Genomic DNA, 23,047 nt, shown 5'->3' on the forward strand with positions numbered 1-23,047 from the left:
TATCCGGTGCTTCAATACACTCTTTACCAAGTGCCTTTGAACCAGGGATTCCCCCAAAGAGGCTCTATATGAAGGACGCTCCCTCCTAGAACCAAGGGGAGACTTGCTCATGTCCTTCAGAGACCTAGAGATAAAAGAGCAGCAAAAAATCCTAAAAAAAGAAGAAACACCAGCACTACTTAAGAGGACCACAGGGAGTGCCCTCCCCTAGGATCAATCTCCATCTGGATCCCAGACGCACTGCCCTTCCCCCCCGACCACCTAGGGGGAAAAAACACCAGTGGAGCTACTGGTTGTAAGGTAAGGGAACCCCTCGCCAGGGCTTTTACCTTTGAGTGGCTGGTGCCGTTACTCCTGGAGCTCCTGAAGCCACTGCTTTGGACATTCTCCTGTTGAGGAAGAGTGGTACGAACGTGCCTCCAACAGCTACCTGTGCAACTGCAGAAAGAGAGGCTGCACCAGCCGAACGCTAGGTTCCCCTCCACGTGCCGCGTCCGGAACCGGAAGACGCGGATCCAACGAAGAGGTCCGCCCCCACCGGAATTGACGTCGCCCGCCAACCGGTCCGGCCTCTGGCTCCCAGCCGACTGGATACACAGGGGGGCCTTGGACGTCCTCGTTGCAGCGCCCCACTGGGCGAAACGCAGGGATGAACCTCCCCAAAAACTTCCTGCTTTCCCCAAGCGAAGATTGGAGTGCGTATAGAGAAAAAGGTCAGTCAAAAGTTCAGCTTCCCCAGCCGACCGGACTGCCTGTTCCGTTAAAACACCCGCGGGTGAACGGACGGACGACCCTGTAAAACTTCCTGCTTTCCCCAAGCGAAGTTTAGGGTGTATAGACAGTACGAACGCTTCAGCTCCCCGCTGATCAGACTGTCGGGTAACCGAGTGGGGCCGGGGCTCCGCTCGGATAGCTTCAGTCTCACCGACCGAATTCAGCTAAGGTTCCTTAGCGATGTCTCCCCACCGGAGGAAACACCATAACTGAGGAACGAAGGGAGGAGGCTTAAATCATGAAAATGAAGGCGGTGTTTCCTAAGAGGGGAGGAGCCAGTGTCTCTCAAAAGGTGGCTGTCCTGAAAGACGATTGGGGAAAAAGATCCCTGTACTGTTGGGAGGATTCCTCCTCAACCAGATCTTTAATACATGATCTACACAAGGCTTTTTGCCAAGATTCTCGCAGTGGATTTTTGCATGAGGGGCATTTCTTCTGGCCTGGCGGGTTTGAACGTTTCGGTTTTCTCGAGATAGTTTCCTAAAAGACAGATGGACCATGTCTTACTGCTACTGCAACGACCGATCAACGCCATCAATGGTGCTCCCCGCAACCACCACCAGACAGAAGAAACCAGACCCTCAGAGTTACCAGTGGCACCACCAATAGTCTACAGGTCCAAGAGAAGTTACCTCAAACTGTAGCGGCAGGCTCCCTTAAAGAGGAAGTAAACCCTCATGGGTTTACTTCCTTTGTCTCCCTGCAAAGGTAAAAGATAATGGACTACTATGCATCGCATAGTAGCCCATTATGTGTCACTTACCTGACACAGGAGCCAGCGATGTCACCGCTGTCCCAAGTAGTCCAGAGCATCCATCTTCTTCCAGGTATCGCTGCTCCGGCCACTCACAGCGCCGGAGCAGCGATGACGTCACTCCCGCGCTTGCGCACAGGAGCCTCCACTAACGGCATATTGCCGTTAGCGGCGGCATGCTGCTAACGGCGATCGTGTGCATGCGCCGTAGACAGCTGTGACTGTCTTTTAGTAAAAATATCTGCTAAACCAGTGTAGACGGCGTATAACCCGGATAATAATTACTATAGCTGCTCTGTGTCCCGTGATGTACGATAAAAGTAAAAAATTAAAAATTGTAAAGCGACCCTGTCCCTGCGTGCTCGCGCCCACATATTTAAACGCCATTAAAACCACACGTGAGGTATCACCACAAATGTTAGAGCGAGAGCAATAATGCTAGCACTAGACTTCCAACTCAAAACATGTAACCTATGGGGATTTTTAAGTACCGAAGTTTGGCACCAGTATCAGTCTACGAGCGTCTGCTCGTAGAAGATGATTTTTACATGTAGGAGAGAAATGTCAGAATTGGCCTGGGTGGCAAGTAGGGTTGTCACCTCATCCCTTTAAAACCGAACACATATGAATTACACGGGTTCTGTGGCTGATTAAGGTGGTAAATGAAACTCACTTGGTGACTTATCTGCATTAAATTAGCCTCAGAACCTGTGTACTTAATATGTGTTTGGGTTTAAACTGGTGAGGTGGCAACCCTAGTGGCAAGTGGTTAATTTATTCTGCCCACTGGGATAGAATTACGTTCGGGTTCATGCACATAAATCACATATGAGCGCCTGTAGAAGCGCCTATTTTTTTTTTTTTTTTTAAGCTCCACGTGGATGAGGCCTTACACTTGCCAAAACCATAGTTTGCCCTCAGGTTTTTACAAATCCAAATCAAATGCGAGAAGCATTACATTTCCTTTCACAATATAAACTCAGTCCTTGAATAGTTTATAATTGGAAAACGTTTCTAAATTCAGTGCCTTCATAGCAATTTTGGCTTCAAAACCTTGTGAGTCCTACACCCAAAACCATCTAAAAATCTGTCCTGCCTATTGGTCCCCAATTCCAGAAACATTTAGCTCTCTAAATAAACGTTAAACAATTTTGGTCTCAATTTTTGTAGCTGGGAGGTCTGTAAATAAGTCTGTTTTAGAATATGCAAGCCCCTGGACTATTGTCTTTATCCTTCCTTCAATTCTGTGGAAATTCAGAGGCAAGAACAATTAATGCATCAGGACAAGCAAAATGCTTTTTCCTGGTCAGAGACTCATTAGGGGCCAATTCCACCACAATGTATAGTGCTGTGCTGAGCAACCTTGCCCAACACACCCCACTTCATACACAAGGCAATTTGACTTGTGTCCTGTGTGCGCAGTTCACACCACTGCATTGTAGTGGTGTTCACTGAAAAAAAAAAAAAAAAAAAAAAAAAACACAACATGCACCATTTTTTCACTGCAGAGTATTGGCACACACTACCTTGCAACATTTAAAAGGAGAATAAAAATAAAATAAAGGAAGGTAAACCTTACCAGCAGACCTGTTAGAACGTGGTTGCTGATGTGAACAGGCAAATACTTTTTAATCTGCAGTCTAAATAGAAGTATTACAAAATGTATGCCACGTTAAGATTGTTATTACTGTAGTAATTACACATTCATTTAGGCCCAGAAGCATAGCAAGAGCATTTAGAAGTGCTGCTCTCATACACAGAAACCAGTTTGCTCACCTCTCTCCCCCTACCGATTCACAGAATGTTTCTGCAGCAGCTTTCAGCTTCTCAGACTTTTACAGGCTGCTGGCAGTAGATTTAGGTAGTGCACTTGTGCCTTCCACCCAAAAATGCCATTGTCTCGGGCACAGGGGCTAAACATCTAGTAGTGGGCATGAGGAACAAGGTTTCAAAATAATTAATTTTTCTAACACAGAAGATTATGAAATTACCCACCCTGGGGTAATGAGTGACCAGCACAAAGTTTACACCAATAGGTTTTTTAAAGGAGTAAAGCCAAAGCTTGTTTGGCTGCACTTCTCCTATAGATCACAAGAGTGCAGTCTGTACTGCATTCCTGTGACCCGTCTTCAGCAGACAGCGGGCTGATATCACACAGCCGATTCAGGCAAGATCGCAACCACGTGCCAGGACCAGCACCCGGTTCCCACCCCCTCCACAGCCCTTTGCCCCAGAGAGCGTGGGGCGCCGGGGGGGGGGGAGAGAATGGACAACAGAGCAGACAGCAATGACTAACAGTCACCAGCTCTCTAGAGGCTAAGGGAGCCGAGAACGGAGTGATAGGCGGTGGTCGATTGTTTGGGTCTTAGTCTTCGAGCCAGCAGGGGACAGATGCATTATTCCCCCTAGGTAACCATGATTAAAAAATAAATAAAAAATGGTCCCAAACTTCTTCTCCATTTCTCTGTGTATGAAAAACACATACTCACATATTCCATCATATTGTTTGATTCACATTTCCTTCTGCTCAGTTTCCAGTGCAAGCCAAGCTAAGGAACAATTAATACGTTAATAAAAAGCTATTTTTATATTTGTGCCAGCTAAGTCACCATTTTCTAAAGACCATTTAATTTACCTTGTGATATAATCTGTTATTCTCCCAGTCCAAGAGTTTGTGAATAGATCTCCTTGTCTAACAAAACAAAAGAAAAAAAGAAATGTGGTCATGATTTGATTGAACATAGTCATATATTTTAGTATAGCAGTCAGTATGTATAGTATTGTTAAACAACATAATACAGTATCTTGAAGCCCAACTCAGCATTCTAAAAAGGAGCTATATTAGCAGAAACCAAAGAATGCCAACAGCTTTTTAAATAAGGCTCTGATTTATATAGAACTTAGGCTCGATTCACATCTATGTATGTTGCTTTTGAGCATTTCTTCAGTGCTTGCTGTGTTGTGTTTTTTTTTTTTCGTTTGCACTGCATATAGCTGGTTGCCAAGGAGAGGGCCGGGAAGCGTCCTAAACAACGTGGGATCCCCCCCAGGTCCAGTATGGATTCAAAGGGGACCCCCACCCCAAAAAAATTTTGAATAAGTCTGTTCCAGAATATGCAAGCCCCTGGACTACTGTCTGTATGCATGTGATTCGCACCGCGTTCCTGTGCACATCAAATGTGATGTTTGTGCGGTGCATATTGAGCCATACATTTTGTATGGCTCAAATAGCATCACATCCGCACCAAAATGGTGCAGGACCCTTCTCATCCCCGAACCTGAATCGCATCACATGGGTGCTCATACCCATGCGATTTTGCAATCTGTTTCGCTGGTGTCGGTAATCTAACACTGACACCTGCAGCAGATTGCATGGACCCAATGCAACTGCCAAGCATTGCAATGTGGGGAAATGCAGTGAATCTTGTGCCCTGAACCAGGGCTCAGTGAAATTTTTTTGTAGTTTAAAAAGCACAAAGACATACACACACCATATAAAAAAAAAAAAAAAAAATAAAAAAAAAAAAAAAAAACACATTTCTACAAAAATGCAGGGCATGTTTTATTTCTCCCACAACAAACAGATGGCCCCTGCCCCCACCTATACCTGGCCATCACAGCAACGAGCACATGGAAGGGCAACGCATTTAAGACAAAAGCAGAGGAAATTCCCAGCTCAACTCACCAACCAGTCTGCTTACCAACCGAATAAACCCGTCCAACAGTATGCGTTAAAAACAGGGGTTTAGTTTACAAATGTGTGCTAACTAGAGGTCGACCGATATATCGGCCGATATTTGCCGTTTTTTAAATAATCGGCATCGGCCGATTTAGAACTACAGCGGGACTTTTCTATTACAGAAGTCATTTCAGTCAGTGTAAGTTGCCTGAGTCGTCATAGCAACCCTTTCCTCCTCTCTGGGCAGGCTGCCAAGAAAAGAACAGAATGATACAATGTTTACACTTCAATGAATGAAGTCATCTCTGTGTGTAGAAGTTCTCAGTTTAACCATTTAAAGACTAAGGCCTCATGCACACGAGACGCAGTTAAACGCGCGTTCAGATGCAGTTGGACAGTTTTTTCAACTGCACCTGAACTCATTCAATGTTATCCTATGTGTCCATGCACACAGTCTAGTTTTTTTCCGTTTATATGCAGTTGCGTTTAATCTCGTTTTTCCAGAAGCAAAAATTTCTGCGTTTCAGACGCAAAACGCGGCTAAACGCGGCACCCGCGTTTAGCCGCGTTTGCGTTTATATGCGTTTTTAAAGGTGACCTTTTTTTTTACATTAAAAATCTCAAAAATGATTGCAAATGATGAAAAAACCATTAGAAAAATATTTATAACAATTGCAATTGCAAGTGGACAATCCACAACTTGTGGCAAGTGACATGGCAGGTGGCAAGTGATGTGGCAAGTGGACAATCCACAACTTGTGGCAAGTGACGTGGAAAGTGGACAATCCACAACTTGTGGCAGGTGACGTGGCAAGTGACCTGGCAGGTGACGCGGCAAGTGACTTGGCAGGTGACGTGGCAAGTGGAAAATCAACAACTTGTGGCAGGTGACTGGCATGTGACGTGGCAAGTGGACAATCCATAACTTGTGGCAGGTGACGTGGCAAGTGACGTGGCAAGTGGACAATCCACTTGTGGCAGGGGACGTGGCAAGTGACGTGGCAAGTGGACAATCCACTTGTGGCAGGTGATGTGGCAAGTGACGTGGCGAGTGGACAATCCACAACTTGTGTCAGGTGACGTGGCAAGTGGACAATCCACAACTTGTGGCAGGTGATGGGGCAAGTGATGTGGGAAGTGGACAATTCACTTGTGGCAGGGGATGTGGCAAGTGACGTGGCAAGTGGACAATCCACAACTTGTGGCAGGTGATGTGGCAAGTGATGTGGCAAGTGGACAATCCACTTGTGGCAGGTGACGTGGCAAGGGACGTGGCAAGGGACGTGGCAAGGGACGTGGCAAGTGGACAATCCACAACTTGTGGCAGGTGATGTGGCTGGTGACGTGGTAAGTGGACAATCCACAACTTGTGGCAGATGGCATGGCAGGTGACGTGGAAAGTGGACAATCCACATCTTGTGGCAAGTGACGTGGCAGGTGATGTGGCAAGTGACGTGGCAAGTGGACAATCCACAACTTGTGGCAGGTGACGTGGCAGGTGATGTGGCAAGTGATGTGGCAAGTGATGTGGCAGGTGATGTGACAAGTGGACAATCCACATCTTGTGGCAAGTGACGTGGCAGCTGACGTGGCAAGTGACGTGGCAGGTGACGTGGCAAGTGACGTGGCAAGTGGACAATCAACATCTCGTGGCAAGTGACGTGGCAGGTGATGTGGCAAGTCACATGGCAAGTGGACAATCCACAACTTGTGGCAGGTGATGTGGCTGGTGACGTGGCAAGTGGACAATCCACAGCTGGTGGCAGGTGGCATGGCAGATGACGTGGAAAGTGGACAATCCACATCTCGTGGCAAGTGACGTGGCAGGTGATGTGGCAAGTGACGTGGCAAGTGGACAATCCATAATTTGTGGCAGGTGACGTGGCAGGTGATGTGGCAAGTGGACAATCCCCAACTTGTGGCAAGTGACGTGGCAAGTGGACAATCCACAACTTGTGGCAGGTGCCGTGGCAAGTGACACGGCAAATGCAAGTGTACAACTGCTCTCTATGCTGCTGCTGCTCACTCTGATCAAAATAGCAGAAATAGTTAAAAAAAATGCTTTGAGAGCTTGGGGAGGGTCTACATGATGTTATCTTTATAAACGCGTTTAAACGCAAACGCATCTAAACGCGGCATGCAAACGCGGCAAAACGCGCGTTTCAGCTTTTTTTTTAACAGAGGTTTCATCTGCGTCTCGTGTGCATGAGGCCTAAATCTTTTCTGACACTTGTTGCTTACAAGTAAAAATCCTGTATTTTCTGCCAGAAAATCACTTAGACCCCCCCAAAAATTATATATAGTTTTTTTAGCAGAGATCCTAGGGAATAAAATAGCGGTTGTTGCAATATTTTATGTCACACGGCATTTGCACAGAGGTCTTTCAAATGCATTTTTTTTTAGGAAAAAAATACACTATTTAAAAAATAAAAATAAAATAAAAACAGTAAAGTTAGCCCATTTTTTTTTTTTTTTCGTACAAAAGTTTTGACTACCTGTTTTTATTTAATATATAGGTTTTTTTTTTTTTATCTAAATCATACATACAAGTAAACTGATTGGAGGTTTGTTTTGTTTAATAAATGTTTAAATGTAAGAAATTTTCTGTATCACTTATGAAGGCCGCTTTCACACTGGAGCGGGCAGGCGTTGATGGTAAAACGCAAGTTTTAGCGGCTCTTTACCATCATTTTAGCGGTGCTATTTGGCTGCTAGTGGGGCACATATAACCCAGCTAGCGGCCAAGGAAGAGCTTAAATGCGCCCATGAAGCACTGCTGCCAAATCGCATTGCATGCGCTTCAGCAGTGGTGCCCATTCATATCAATGGGCAGGAGTGGTGGAGGAGCGGTATACACCACTCCAAACGTGCTGCTTGCAGGACTTTTTTTTTTAAGATCCTGCCAGCGCATGAAAGTTTCACACAGACTGCAGGGGAGCCATTTTACAGGCGCTATTTTTAGCCCAAAAGCGCCTGAAAAACGCCCCAGTGGGAAAGGTGTGTTAGATCAAGGGGGATTAAAAAATAAAAAAAAGGAAAAAAATAAATAAATAAAATCGGCCTAACATATCGGCCCAAAAAAAAAAAAATCGGCATCATATATCGGCTATCGGCCGCCATGATTTCTAAATATCGGCATCGGCCAGAGAAAAACCCATATCGGTCGACCTCTAGTGCTAACCCATGAGCAAGTTGCAAGGCCCCTTCGCAGCACCCTGTATTAGGACCCTGCAGTCCTAACCCTTATAAAATGTAGAAAGTCTCCTAAATTTATATTTGGAAATGTGTGTTAACTAAACCCCTGTTTTTAAACGCACACTGTTGGACGGGTTAAATTGGTTGGTAAGCAGACTGGTTGGCGAGTTGAGCAGGGAATTTTATCTGGTTTTGTCTTTCATGTTTTATTTCTCTCTGTACAGAGGTAAACCCCCATTGTTTCACACTAGTAAAATTATAAGATTACTAACCCTTTTATTCAGGCATATAACAGGCCACAAACTGAAGCCTAATGTACAACAGCAGCAGATACAGCCACATAGCAGCCATTTCACATTGAGGGGGAGATTCTTTCTCAAACAGGTATTTACACGACCAATACTGATTTTAAACTCCTCTGGAGCAACCTGGAAGGATAAAAACATAACATTTTTAAGACATAGCTAAAAGTGTCACCAACTTACCTAATTCATTACACACAAAAAAAAAAAATGACATGGCTATAATCTACTTGCAAAAATATGAATAGAAAAAACGGCCAACATACACTACAGAACAGCTTCCGAGTATTAAATCTCTAATTTTTATTTTCTACTTTAACAGATTCCTCCATCCACGTTACACAGTGCAGATAAATGAATCTCCCGCTGTGGCTCTTGTATTTTAAGAAACGGCCCCACCAGCTGTTAAAAATATTCAGTGACTGCATATGACTAGTTGCAACCGCCGCCTTACGAAAATTTTTCCAGCAGGCTCCTTCAACAAAAGTCAATAGAATGATTGACTTCTATTAAAGAAAGTGAGACCTACCAACCTACCTGGGGCTACCAACTGAGAGAATTTTGGCCCGTTCCTCAGGAACCATCTGAAATTCACACAGTGTATGGTCAGCTTCAAAATTTACATAAAGCTGCACAATAATTTCTTACTCAAAACCAGCTCTTTCCCAACCACTGCTAGATGCAGGCTGCCTTTTCAAAAATTAGGCATTTCTAGTCCACTGAAACTGACATATGGTGTGATTTACAACAATCTCCATTCTTCGGAGCAACGGCTGGACAGAGCCTTTAACCACTTAAGGACCGCCTCACACCGATGTACGTCTGCAGAATGGCGCGGCTGGGCACAAGCACGTATCTGTACGTTGCTCTTTAAGTGCCCAGCCGTGGGTCCGGAGCCCGTCGCGCTCCCGACCCGGTCCTGAGCTCCGTGACCGTGGTCGCAGGACCCGATCGCCGCTGGTGTCCCGCGATTGGGTCACAGAGCTGAAGAACGAGAAGTCTGTGTAAACAAACCTCTCCCCCGTGCTTTCTACTGTGGCTGTCACTGATCGTCTGTTCCCTGATATAAGAAAAGACGATCCGTGACGTCACATACCAGGCCACGCCCTCTACAATAAAAAAAACACACAACGTCATACATAACACCTACACTGCCCCCTAGTGGTTAACTCCTTCACTGCCAGTGTCATTTACACAGGAGTCAGTGCATTTAAATAGCACCGATTGCTGTATAAATGACAATGGTCCCAAAAATGTGTCAAAAATGTCTGATGTGTCAGCCATAATGTCGCAGTCACAATAAATAAATAAAAATCGCTGATTGCCACCATTACTAGGAAAAATAAATAAATAAATATGCTATGAAACTATCCCCTATTTTGTAAACGCTATAACTTAGATGAGAGCTTCTGTTGAGATATTAGGGAATTCAGTAGATAAAAGAAAATACCCCCTTTGGTAGTGGGCTGTGTACCGTACATTCCTAAAAGCATACAATTTCCGCAGCTAGGGTATTGTCCGACCAAGGAAGGTTGTTTAAGGAATGCCTTATTCAGAGGTTTTTAAACAAATCGTTGTTCGGGATATTATAGTTTTTGGTTTTCAAATAGGTCCCTTATGGAAGCTAGTCTATCTATGCACAAACCAATCAATAATAGCCAATTGCATTTTTTTTTACCCAAAATATGTAGAAGAATACGTATCCGCCTAAACTGAGGGAAAAATTTTATTTTTTTTTATATATTTTTTGGGGATATTTATTATAGCAAAAAGTAAAAAATATTGCATTTTTTTCAAAATTGTCGCTCTATTTTTGTTTATAGCCCAAAAAATAAAAACTGCAGAGGTGATCAAATACCACCAAAAGAAAGCTCTATTTGTGGGGAGGAAAAAAAAATGGATGTCAATTTTGTTTGGGAGCCATGTCGCACGACCGCGCAATTGTCAGTTAAAGCGACGCAGTGCTGAATCGCAAAAAGGGGCCTGGTCCTTTGGCTGCAAATTGGTCCGGGGCTTAAGTGGTTAAAGATCTCAGATCACAGTCATGTAATGGCACTCAAGCTTACAGGGATTGGTTAAATTTTGTATGCAAATATATATGTAATATATAGAAAACTAATAATGTCTAAACGGTCTGTTTAGAGTCTACTTTCTCACCCTTTTTTTTTTTCCTATAAAAAACAGATAAGGCCTTAATATGTGTTGTGCTTTACTACAATGTGAAGACATTATTTCCCTTAGGCATCTGCTTTTCTTTCAAACACTAAAAAGGATCATAATATTTTACGACAGGATGCAATAAGGGCAACAAACAGAAAAACTAAGCAAAGCCCAGCAGGCAAGATCTGGATTGTTAAAAAGTCAAACAAAACCACTACCACCCCATCAATCACCTTTCATCTCCACTAACAATACTAGAGAAATTTTACGACTTACACCTCTGAACTGTAGGCTTATCTCACTATAGAACATCTATTGGGCGAGTGCAGTTGGCAGGAAACTATGGTGTCTTCCCTAGAGGTTTATCTACTCACTTTCAGTCACTTGGATCATGTTAGGGCAGTTTGATTATAAATCTTCAGGTAGCCCAATTATGTTGAATACATATTAAAAAAAAAAAAAAAATTATTCCTCAGTGCAAATAAAAAAGGAGGAGTTTTCCTGTTCGGACCAATGGCATCAACTGTACATACAAGGTAGAAATGTTATCACTTATGATGACATATGGGAAAGAAAGAAAGAAAGAAAGAAAGAAAGAAAGAAAGAAAGAAAAAGAAAGAAAGAAAGAAAGAAAGAAAGAAAAAGAAAGAAAGAAAGAGAAAGAAAAAGAAAAAGAAAGAAAGAAAGAAAGAGAAAGAAAAAGAAAGAAAGAAAGAGAAAGAAAAAGAAAGAAAGAAAGAGAAAGAAAAAGAAAGAAAGAAAAAGAAAGAAAAAGAAAGAAAGAAAGAAAAAGAAAGAAAGAAAGAAAAAGAAAGAAAGAAAGAAAAAGAAAGAAAGAAAGAAAAAGAAAGAAAGAAAGAAAGAAAAAGAAAGAAAGAAAAAGAAGAAAGAAAGAAAAAGAAAGAAAGAAAGAAAGAAAGAAAGAAAGAAAGAAAGAAAGAAAGAAAGAAAGAAAGAAAGAAAGAAAGAAAGAAAGAAAGAAAGAAAGAAAGAAAGAAAGAAAGAAAGAAAGAAAGAAAAAGAAAAAGAAAAAGAAAAAGAAAAAGAAAAAGAAAAAGAAAAAGAAAAAGAAAAAGAAAAAGAAAGAAAAAGAAAGAAGAGACTCAAATCAAATTAAAAAAATGACTGAAAACCCAATGTAACAATTTGCCACCATCACACACTTCATAGCTTGAAATCCAGTAAAAGCAGACTAGTTTTGTATTTCAGTGACACTTTACTGTACTCATAAGTTTCTCATGCAGGAAGTAAAAGATGCCTCTTGTCAGCGTGGGGGGAGGGGGCATCACACTTGCACAACATGCCATCATTCACGTAAAAACGTTTTTTACCCAAGCACATTTTAATTATCAATTGGCTTGCCTAGGGCTAATAATAAGCAAATCCAGTTTTAGAAAGACAAGTAAGAGCAGACATCTTGGGACGCCTATTGTAAATAAAGTGTGCTTATTTTAATAGTAATGCTCATGACCACGAGGGATTGGCTTATATGTTGGGGATCCCACCAGGAAGCAGACACTGCACACTCCTAATCACAGGCAGTGAGACATTTCCCCGATCTGTAGCTGCACAGATGCTGAAATGTCTCACTGCCGGTTATCAGCGGTGTGCAGTGTCAGCTTGCTGGCAGGATCGGGCAGTTGGGCTCCTGAACACGCCCGAGTCCATCTCTAGTAACCACCCCCCTTCATGCTTTCACAAAGTTTTCTGAAAAAAAATTCTTACCTTTCCGGTCAAAACCGAAGGGAATTCTGCATCGAATTTGTTGCTTAGACCAAACCTGAAAGAAGGAAAAATACATATTAAGTTTAAATGAAACATTAAAAACAACAACTTATTAATATGCTATATGAGACCAGTCCAGCCACATGATCCGGCTCCCCTGTGTCAGCCAATGCAGCTTCAGGGGAGAGGATGGAGCACCAACAGATGGGCCATGGAAGCCTATGGGTGGTGTCACAGCTCAAAACGTGTGAACAGAGGATCAGGTGACATCACTCCAAACCTGGAATACAAATGCTTTATGCTGAACAGCCTAGGGGACCCCAAGAGCCCTGGTGAAATTGGTCTGGATGTAAAACGGGTATCTTCCTTAAAGGCACAGGCCCTAAATATGAGCTGTCTGATCTACCTGATAATGGTGGAGTGGTAAGCAGGGTGTCCTCTATTAGGACCTCCAGGTAGAACAAAAAGGGACACGGTCTTGCAAAAGGAGGCCATGGTGGCCAAGTAGACGGACAGCTGTAGCCACATCCAAAAGGCAATTTCTTTGTCCTGTTTTTGGAGCAGCACAAAAGGGAAGTAAGGACAATATCCTCATTATAGTGGAAAGAGGAGACCACATTAGGTACAATAGGAGGAGGACCCTTTTATTCCCCATCTTTCACAGTAGTCAAGAGGAACTTCACCAGAGGGAAGGCATAGACCAGCTGGAATTGAACCCAAGGAATAATCCGAGCATTTACTGCGAAGGCTAGAGGATCCCAGGTCAGGGTCAGCTTTAAGGGCCTGTCCACACTATGCGCAGTTACTTGCATTTTTTTTCTCATGGATAAATGCATGTAACTGCAATGGCACACAGAAAACAAATCACTTCCAATGTGTCATGTTCACACCAGAAAGCGGCATTTCTCTGTGTTAAAGATGTGCGATATTACACAACATACATCAATCAATACACATCTCACTGGGTGGCACTGAACAGCAAGTACAATGCACCGAAGGTTCTGCGGTGACATAAAGGAAGTGTCATTTTCTGCACTTCACAAAGTTTACAAAAGACAAAAAAATAAAAATAAAAAGGGGGGGCCATAACACTCTGCCCTGGTTCAAATCAATGAAGCCCAAAACGGACCGCTGCCTGCACATTAGAACGCTCCAGTTTAGTGTGCAGGCGAGTGCAAACAGGCCCTAAACGTTACAAAGTGCACAAACTGCTGGCGTCCAACGCTGGCAGACACGGCCCTGTCTGTGTTAACATATCACCCTGTAATCACTGCGGACACATCCAATGTGAGCAGAACAATGCTGCCCATACTATAGAAGTGCTGGGATAGAAATGATCTACTAAAATGATCATTAGATCCATCCTGTATTATGTAATATCTTGTCTAAAACACAGGCAGATATTTATTTGATCTTTCAGACGAGATGAACAAAATTCTGCCACAGCCACCCGATTTGTCAGTGTCTAAATCAATTGAAAGTCCATCAAATGCGAGGGGGGGGGGGGGGTCGGTGCTTCAGGATCCTTATATCATATGGCCACATTTCAACATCAGGTTTCCCCTCAATTCTTGTGCTGGTGACAACTATAACATTTAGAATTTCCCATCACTTTCTGTCCCCGTGACAACGTCCCCAGACAAAATGAAGATGGGGACTCTTTTCTGCAGGAAAACAGCATAAAACACCACAACAAAAAGAAGACTTTAAAGCGAAGCTCCACCCTAAAGTGGAGCTTCCGCTCATTGGAACCCTCCCCCCCTCTGGCGCCACAATTGGCACCTTTCAGGGGGGTGCAGGTACCTGTAAAGTACAGGTATCTGCACCCACTTCCGGCGTAGATTCTGCAGAAGGTACGCCCCTTTCCGAAGGTCCCCCGCTGCCTGCTGGGAAACATACGGATCCCAGAGACAGCGGGGACCATCCTTATTGTGCAGCGCGACTCGCGCATGCGCAGTAGGGAACCGGGAAATTAAGCCGAAAGGCTCCACTTCCTGATTCCCATACCCAAGATGGCGGCGGCAGCACCCGAGAGACGATCGAGATCAGGCGTGCTGGACAGGCAAGTGTCATTATTTTAAAAGTCAGCAGCTGCAGTATTTGTAGCTGCTGGCTTTAAAAAAAATAAAAAATAAAAAGAACGGTGGACTCCCACTTTTAATGGACAGAGAACACCCTGGGGGGAAATTTACCAAGACTGGAGCAGCTGTGCATTGCATCAACTTGCATGTTTAAGCTTGACCTCTGAAAGATTTACCCCCCCCCCCCCCCCCACCCCAACTTCCTGACCAGGCCTTTTTTTGCGATACGGCACTGCGTTACTTTAAAGCGGTGTTCTGTCTGGGGGGAAAAAATAAAAATACTGTTAGCTGCTGACTTTAATATTTGGACACTTACCAATCACAGAGCCCATGATGTCAGCACCCCTGCCAATTTTTGGATCGGCTGTTGGGTGCTGCCGTTTGTCGTAAGGGAAACCAGCAGTGAAGCCTTTTAGCTTCACTGCTGTTTCCCTACTGCACTTGTGTGAAGCACGTTGCACTTCCTAACTGGCCCGGCGGCAGAGGAAGGATATGGGGGGGGGGGGGGGGGGGGTGAACTTCCAAAGGGACAAAGATGTCTCCCGGAAGTGGGGAAGGGTAACTGTCCCCCCCCAAAGATGCCAAACATGGCACGGGGGGGGGGGGGGTATGGGAGTAGATAAAAGGTAGGTTCCACTTTTGGGTGAAACACCACTTTAACTGAGAATTGTGCGGTCGTGTGACGCTGTATTAAAAATAAAATGTATGTCTCCACAATTACGGCTTTGTTTTGGTGGTATTTGATTACTGCTTCGGTTTTTATTTTTTGCACTATAAAACAAATAAAAATTAAAAAAAAAGACCATAAATTTCGGGAAAAAAATAAAAATAAAATTTTACTTTCTGCTATAAAACATATAAAAAAAAGTCTTCATCAATTTGGGCCAATACGTATTGTTCTACACGTTTTTGGAAGAAAAAAAAAAAAAAAATCCAGATAGGCGTATATTGATTGGTTTGCACAAATGTTACAGTGTCTACAAACTATGGGATATTTTTTTTTTTACTAGTAGCGGTGGTGATCAGCAACTTTGCAGTGAACATTCTAACACTTTTGGTGGATCAGTGACACAAATACAGTGAATAGTGCTAAAAATATGCACTGTACTGACACTGGCTGGGAAGGGATTAAACATCTAGGCCAGTGATGGTGAACCTTGGCACCCCAGATGTTTTGGAACTACATTTCCCATGATGCTCAACTACACTGCAGAGTGCATAAGCATTATGGGAAATGTAGTTCCAAAACATCTGGGGTGCCAAGTTTTCCCATCACTGATCTAGGGTGATCAAAAGGTTACCCGTTTTCCTAGCCAGTGTTTTAGTGTACCGTATGGGAGGTGCTTTTACTACAGGAAGACATGAATCCTAGTCCCTGCTTTGTGGAGACACAAACTCCATCCCTTCCCTCCCGTCAGACTTCTGTTCTGCCTCCGTGCTGGGTGATCGGCAGGTGCACATTGAGTCCGCGGTAGCCGTAGATCAGCTCCCACTGTGTATGATCACAGCAGGAGCAGCCTGCCGGCAGTGCGCTTGCATGCCCCCTACCCGGAAGTGTTAGATTATGTACTAAGTATGTGATCCTGTGCGCAGCAGTGCCACCTTGCCGCAGTATATGCAAGTTATATGGTCGGCAAATGGTTAAAGTGGAATTTTAAATCAGAAAATTTAAGTCCCGATTGTTCACTTCAGGATGGCCCCTTTTGCAGTTATAGCTGTAAACATTAAAAAAGTGCCTATACTTCCATTAAGGCCCCTTTCACACTGGGGCGGCGTGTGCCCCGGCGGTAAAGTGCTGCCATTTTTAGCGGCACTTTACAGTCAATTTTGCGGCACTATTTGGCCGCTAGCAGGGCACTTTTACCCCTGAGAAAGAGTTAAAACCACTGCAAAGCCACGCTGCCCCATTGATTTCAATGGGCAGGAGCGGTGTATACACCGGTCCAAAGATGCTGCTAGCAGGACTTTTTTTTTAGTGTCCTGCCAGCACACCGCTCCAGTGTCAAAGCCCTCTGGGCTTTCACATTGGATGCACACAGACGGCTCTTACAGGGCGCTTTGCAGGTGCTATTTTTAGCACTGTAGTGCCTGCAAAGCACCCCAGTGTGAAAGGGGTCTAATACAATCTCTCACCCTTCTCTGCACATGCCCTATTTTTAGGCAGTGCCAAGTTTGTAGAGGCTGATCTGAGGACAGCCTTAAAGCAGTTTTAAACTCGCCTATACTTTACAGCCAAGGAAGCAGCTTCTGTTTGATCTACAACTGCCATGATGCTGCACATATGATCAGTTATGACACCAGCCATCTGATGCTTTGACAGTTTGGCTGAGGACACATTTGACAGTCAGCTATTTCAGCAATGTACGGCCCCTTTCACACATGCGGACGGTATGTCCGTATTTCATCCATCCGTTTGCGGATGAAATATGGACATACATGCATCCCTATGGGATAGCGGGTGTCTGCGGATGAACATCCGCAGACACCCGATATTGTCTACCTCCACTATTGTCCGATTCTGCAGACAGAGGAAAATCCTATTTTTCTATCCGTCTGCAGAGCGGATCGGATGAACGCGGACAGACAGTCCGTGTTCATCCGATCCCCCATAGAGAAGAGCAGAGAGCTGACAGGGCGGTCCCTGCACAGTGTGCAGAGACCACCCTGTCCGCCGCTGGCTCAGCGGGGACAACAGAGCGATCCCCGCTGAGCAAGCGGATCATCACGGGGCGGATCATTACTGATCCGTCCCGTGTGAAAGGGGCCTAACAGTTTTTTTTTTAAACCATCAAAACGATGTTAGCTCTGCTTTATGATTTACTGCTGTTCAGTGGCTCTGGGCTTCAGTAAAATGGCAGCCTCCAGCAAAAAAGAAACAGGAACACTGCTGGATTTTACAGCACACATGAATGTATGAAATTACACCACCAAAATGTATGTAGAATATGTATGTTCCTTGCTACAGAACATTATTTTTTATGAAGTTATGACTAAAGTTCCACTTTAAAGGCTTAGGGTCCTTTCACACGGGACGGATCAGTTCTGATCCGCCCCGTGGATATCCGTTTGCTCAGCGGGGATCACTCCGTCGATCCCCGCTGAGCAGGGAGATGACCGGTCCGTCTCTGCACACTGCGCAGGGACGGATCTGTCACAGCGCCGCTCTCCCCTATGGGAGATCGGATGACGACGGACCGCAGTGCCCGTCGTCACCCGATCCGCAGACGGATGGAAAAATAGCTTTTTCCTCCGTTACACTTTTTCGGATCGGAGCGGGTCGGATGTCAGCGGACATGTCACCGCTGACATCCGACGCTCCATAGACCTCTATGGAGCACCCGTTCAGGTCCGCCTGAAAAACTGACAGGCGGGCCTGAACGGGACGTCAGTGTGAAAGAGGCCCAAGTTTGCCTTTACCAAAAACTGCCTATACAAGTAAGGGGCTTTTGTAGATAAAAAAAAACAAACAGCAATTCCGACTTAAGTTGGATAATGCCCTTGCTCTAGGTGTAGGCCATTTGCATACCTTATGAAGCCTGACTGAAATGCTCCCAGAATGTTGCTAAGTGAGGCCTAATCATTACTGTTCACCTCACCTTTTTCTTTGATTCAGACCCCCCCCCCCCCTCATGCCTTCTCTCTCTCCCATCTGATGCAGTAGCCCTGAGCTAAACATCTGAGAGCTTACATCCGTGATGGTGGAGGTGAGCCGTAAGGACTAGACCTCTCCTAGCAATGTCCTGGGAGTATTCCACAGGCAGGCTTCAAGAAAATACATAAACGGCCTACACCTAAAGAATGTTTTTATTTACAGCACCCCCCCTCATCTATAAAGTGGAAGTAAACTCTCCTAGGTCCTGCAGGATCTATTTAACTAACACAAGCAATTTGCCCCTTACACAGTTTCATAGTTAGTAAGGTTAAAGACACCAGTCCATCCAGTTCAACCTGAGTGAGTGTCTACAATTGTCCCTATCCCTGTACATTGCACTCTCACATCGGTCCCTACCCTCAAGGAGCCCACAATCCAAGGTCCCCATTCATATACTAGGGCCAATTTTGGACAGAAGCCAATTAACCTACCTGCATGTCTTTGGAGTGTGGGAGGAAACCGGAGTACCCGGAGGAAACCCACGCAGGCACAGGGAGAACATGCAAACTCCAGGCAGACAGCGTCATGGTTGGGATTTGAACCAGCGACCCTTCTTACTGCTAGATTAGAGTGCTAACCACTACACCACTGTGCCACCCTCAACAATACATTGGCTCTTTTGAGAATTGCACCCCCATCGTATGAGCTCTGCCCATCATGTGGCCTCTTCTGTATGCATCCGAATCTTGCAGAGCTGCATGGGCATCGGGAGCGGGGCGGCACAACGTAGTCTTAATTGCGCAGCGCCGTGTAAAAGCTGATCAACAGCTGTTCATGCTCGGAGATTTTCGGCGGCTCCTTTGTCCTCCGTACTGCACAAGCGCTGCGACCTGCACAGTACAGGGCGGACATTATCCGTCGGGGGACTTTTCTCGTCAGAACACCAGCATGTGCCAGAAATCTAACGTTTCTAAATCTACGGGTTTATGCTTTAAACGGGGGTCTTTATGCTGGGAGGGGCGTGGTAAAGACTTCCAAATCATGTGACCACTAGCTGTCACATGACTGAGAGCCCATCCTGCTCATAAGCAGAGTCCAGGAGCCGCCTGTGACTAATGCTATCACTGTGCCCGGAGCGTGCTCTTGGAAAACACAAACCTTGCGCACCATACACACATGCAGTGTGCAGGGGGGGGGGGTTAAAGAGCACCCCCTCATGAAACGTAAAATACTGTTGGAGTACCAGGGCCCACCCCCATACAATAACAAAGGACCATTGCTACTTTGTTTTAAATCTCAGGAAATATTTTTAGGGCCAGTTCACATCACATGCAGTCCAGTGTGTGTTTTTTCTGCATCAAAAAATGCATGGAAAGTAGGTCATGTGGTTTTCAATAGCATTGTTCACACCAGTGCTTGCAGTTCCAGAAAATAAAAGTACTGCACTTGAACACTGCAAAAAGCATAAAAAACACACTGGAAAAAAAAAATCCAAAAATGGAACTTCTGCTTTACGGGTAGGTGACCCCCTGACATTTGGCGTGTTATTTTTTTTGGGGGGGGATACCCTCTTTTTTGAGGGTTCCAACTCCCACTTCCTCCCAGCACACCGGAAGGGAGATCACCTCCCCCCCCCCTCCCAGCAATCATCTGGGACACGTCAGTGCGTGCCCAGCTGTGAAGCCACAGCCGGGCGCCCCACAGTGACTATGCCAGCGCTGCAGAGAGGAGGGGGAGATGAGCGGGGCTTCGTTCCCCCGCATCGCTGGACCCTGGGACAGATAAGTGTCCAATTATTATTAAAAGTCAGCAATTGCAGTATTGGTAGCTGCTGACTTTATTTATTTATTTATTTTTTAAGCGGCACTCCGCTTTAAGGGCCAGTTCACACCATAGAAATGCAGTCCGGATATGTTCCAGGTGCTTTCCTGCATGTGCATTTTGATGGGTTCCAGTGCGGTTTCGATGTGTTTTTGGTTGCATTTTTGATGCATTTTTTTTCGTAACCTTAAATAACACGCATGTTCCAGTGCGTTTTACAGCGTTCCAGTACAGTCCAGGAAAAAAATGCAACATCTTCTACTCTTTTTTTTTCTGGAACTGGAATGCCCTGCAACGTCAAGCACTGGTGTGAACTATGCCATTGGAAACGATACAACCTACTTTCCATGCGTTTTTGATGCAGAAAAAAAAAAAAAAAAAACGCACTGGACTGCATGTGGTGTGAACTGGACCTTAAAGTGGTTGTAAACCCTTACAAACCACTTTGACCTACAGGTAAGCCTAGATTAAGGCTTACCCGTAGGTCCAAAAAATATCTCCTAAACCTATTAGAGGAGATATTTACAAAAAGACAGCCACACATGCGCACTGGGCAGGCCGCGGCGATATGCCGCTCCCGTGCGCATGCGTGGTAGTGACGTCATTGCGGCTCTGGCGAATCACAGCGCCGGAGCAGCGAGACCCGGAAGTCACTCCAGGATACATGGCAGCGGTGAAGAAGAAGACGGAGGATCGCTTCGGGGGCTTCGTTCTCAGGTAAGTTATTCATAATGAGCTAGTATGCTATGCATACTAGCTCATTATGCCTTTGCCTTGCAGGTTGCATTTTTTTTTTTTTTTTAAGTGCCTTTACTTCCTCTTTAAAGCGGTTGTAAACCCTTACAAACCACTTTGACCTACAGGTAAGCCTAGATTAAGGCTTACCTGTAGGTCCAAGAAATATCTCCTAAACCTACACGGTTTAGGAGATAGTTACCCGAAGACTGCCACCGCTGTCTACGGTGCATGCGCCGTAGACAGGGGCGTGCAGGCCGCAGATCGCGGCGATATGCCAAGAGTGTTGGCTCCCATGCGCGGGAGTGACGTCATCGCGGCTCCGGCGAATCACAGCGGCGGAGCAGCGAGACCCACCAAGAAGATGGATGCTCCGGACTACAGGGGACAGCGGTGACTTCGCTGGCTCCTGTCTCAGGTAAGTGACACATAATGGACTACTATACGATGCATAGTAGTCCATTATGCTTTACCTTTGCAGGGAATCAAAGAGGAAGTAAACTCATCAGGGTTTACTTCCTCTTTAAGGTTAAGGGAAAAAAAATGCACTGGACTGCATCAAAATCGCACATGCAGAAAGGCATCGGGACTGCGTGTCCATGGCGTGAACGGGGTCCTCGGCACATTGTAAAGATGCATCAGGCGGTGGCGGGTCACATTGGAGCGCACAGAACCCTGCAGTCCAGTGGCAACATGACAACACTTCCCATGTGTCAGAAATGGGGGGGGCGTTGTCACCTCATCACAGGAGGGGTGCAGGTTCTGGTGATGTGGTGGGGGGGTGCACTCTGGAACGATGAAACATTTGGTTGGTTGGGGGGAAGGGAAGCCCACAGAGGAGCCAATGAAGCTCCCAAGAGGGGATCGGAGCAGCATTGTGTGGACAGCCAGTGTAGGGAGGCCGGCTCAGGACATATACCCCATCCGAGGCCTGCTCCCCCCCACACTCCGGACTCCCCTCGTCTCTTACACGGTAATATGTCCGGCTCCCCTCACTACCACCGGGTCCGGAGCGTATCGGAGTAAATGTTCCTCGGCCACCACCCGGCCAGAGCCCGTTTCCCGGTCCTCTCCGTCCTCCTCTTCCTCCTCATCCAACTCGTATATGGTATCAAAGTCCGCCATGTTTGGTAGCAAGACGCTCATGACGTCACCTGAGGACGGAGCCGGGAATTGCGGTGACCTCACGTGACTCTCAGTGGGCGGGGGGGGGGCCTGTGACGCGGTGTGTGTGAGGGCGGGAAATATGGCGCAGGTTTGCGCTGTGAGGGATGGTGGTGGGCGCTGAGCGGTGGTGTGAGAGAGAATACTCTACTCTCCTCTCCTCTGTTCTGTACGGGGGAGAGAACCATGTTATATTGGCTGTTCGTCTGCTACCTGTGTCCTTAAAGAGGAAGTAAAGGCTATGTAAAAAAAAAAAACAACCTGAAAGGCAAAGGCATAATGAGCTAGTATGTACTAGCTCATTATGAATAACTTACCTGAGAACAAAGCCCCCGAAGCGATCCTCCTTCATCTTCACCGCTGCCATGTATTCGGAGTGACTTCCGGGTCTCGCTGCTCCGGCGCTGTGATTCGTCTGAGCCGTGATGACGTCACTCCCGTGCATGCGCACGGGAGCCGACACGAGTGGCATATCGCCGCAATCTGCGGCCTGCCCAGTGCGCATGCGCTCTGCTGTCTATGGTGCATGCGCCATAGACAGCGGTGCCTGTCTTTTTGTAAATATATCCTAAACCATGTAGGTTTAGGAGATATTTCTTGGACCTACAGGTAAGACTTAATCTAGGCTCACCTGTAGGTCAAAGTTGGTTTGTAAGAGTTTACAACCACTTTAACATGCGCCCTTCATTTCTCCCGGAGGCTAGACAGTGAGGGGAATCTCATGTGGTGGCCATCTACTCTACTGTACAAACGTTTTAGCGTAGATCCCAATTGTCCCTGATTTGGAGCAATGTCCCACAGGCCTCCTCATTTGTCCCTCATTTTGGTCTGATCTCTATAGTTAAAGTGGTGTTGCCACCAAAAAAATAAAAAATAGTTTCAAATTCATAAAAAATAATCGGAATTTATTTTTTTTACTCACCTCTAAATGCCTGTTGCTAGGGGGTCCCTCGTATTCTGCCTTCTTCATTGCCCGGGCTGGTGACATCGCTTCCCCTCGCGCCACACAGTCATCTGGTGACCTGTCACGTGTCCCAGATGACTGTGCGGCGTATCACGGCGCCC

General features: G+C 45.5%; 1 protein-coding gene across 1 annotated transcript in view; it reads right to left on the bottom strand.

Moving 5' to 3' along the window:
• LOC143973859 (cysteine-rich hydrophobic domain-containing protein 2-like) overlaps positions 1-21,966 on the bottom strand; it is a 34,962-nt gene extending 12,996 nt beyond the window's left edge. The window contains exons 1-5 of the mRNA XM_077474766.1: positions 21,789-21,966; positions 12,590-12,644; positions 8,675-8,830; positions 4,164-4,220; positions 4,018-4,077 (exon numbers count right to left, since the gene is read on the bottom strand). Coding sequence (XP_077330892.1) covers positions 4,018-4,077; positions 4,164-4,220; positions 8,675-8,830; positions 12,590-12,644; positions 21,789-21,964 — 504 coding nt within the window. The 5' untranslated portion in view covers positions 21,965-21,966. The remainder of the gene's footprint in view (positions 1-4,017; positions 4,078-4,163; positions 4,221-8,674; positions 8,831-12,589; positions 12,645-21,788) is intronic.
• Between the last annotated feature and the right edge of the window lie 1,081 nt (positions 21,967-23,047).

The sequence above is a fragment of the Lithobates pipiens genome, unplaced genomic scaffold (genome assembly GCF_037356315.1).
Source record: "Lithobates pipiens isolate NorthernLeopardFrog02 unplaced genomic scaffold, aLitPip1_a1.2 Scaffold_1, whole genome shotgun sequence".
Classification (NCBI taxonomy): domain Eukaryota; kingdom Metazoa; phylum Chordata; class Amphibia; order Anura; family Ranidae; genus Lithobates; species Lithobates pipiens.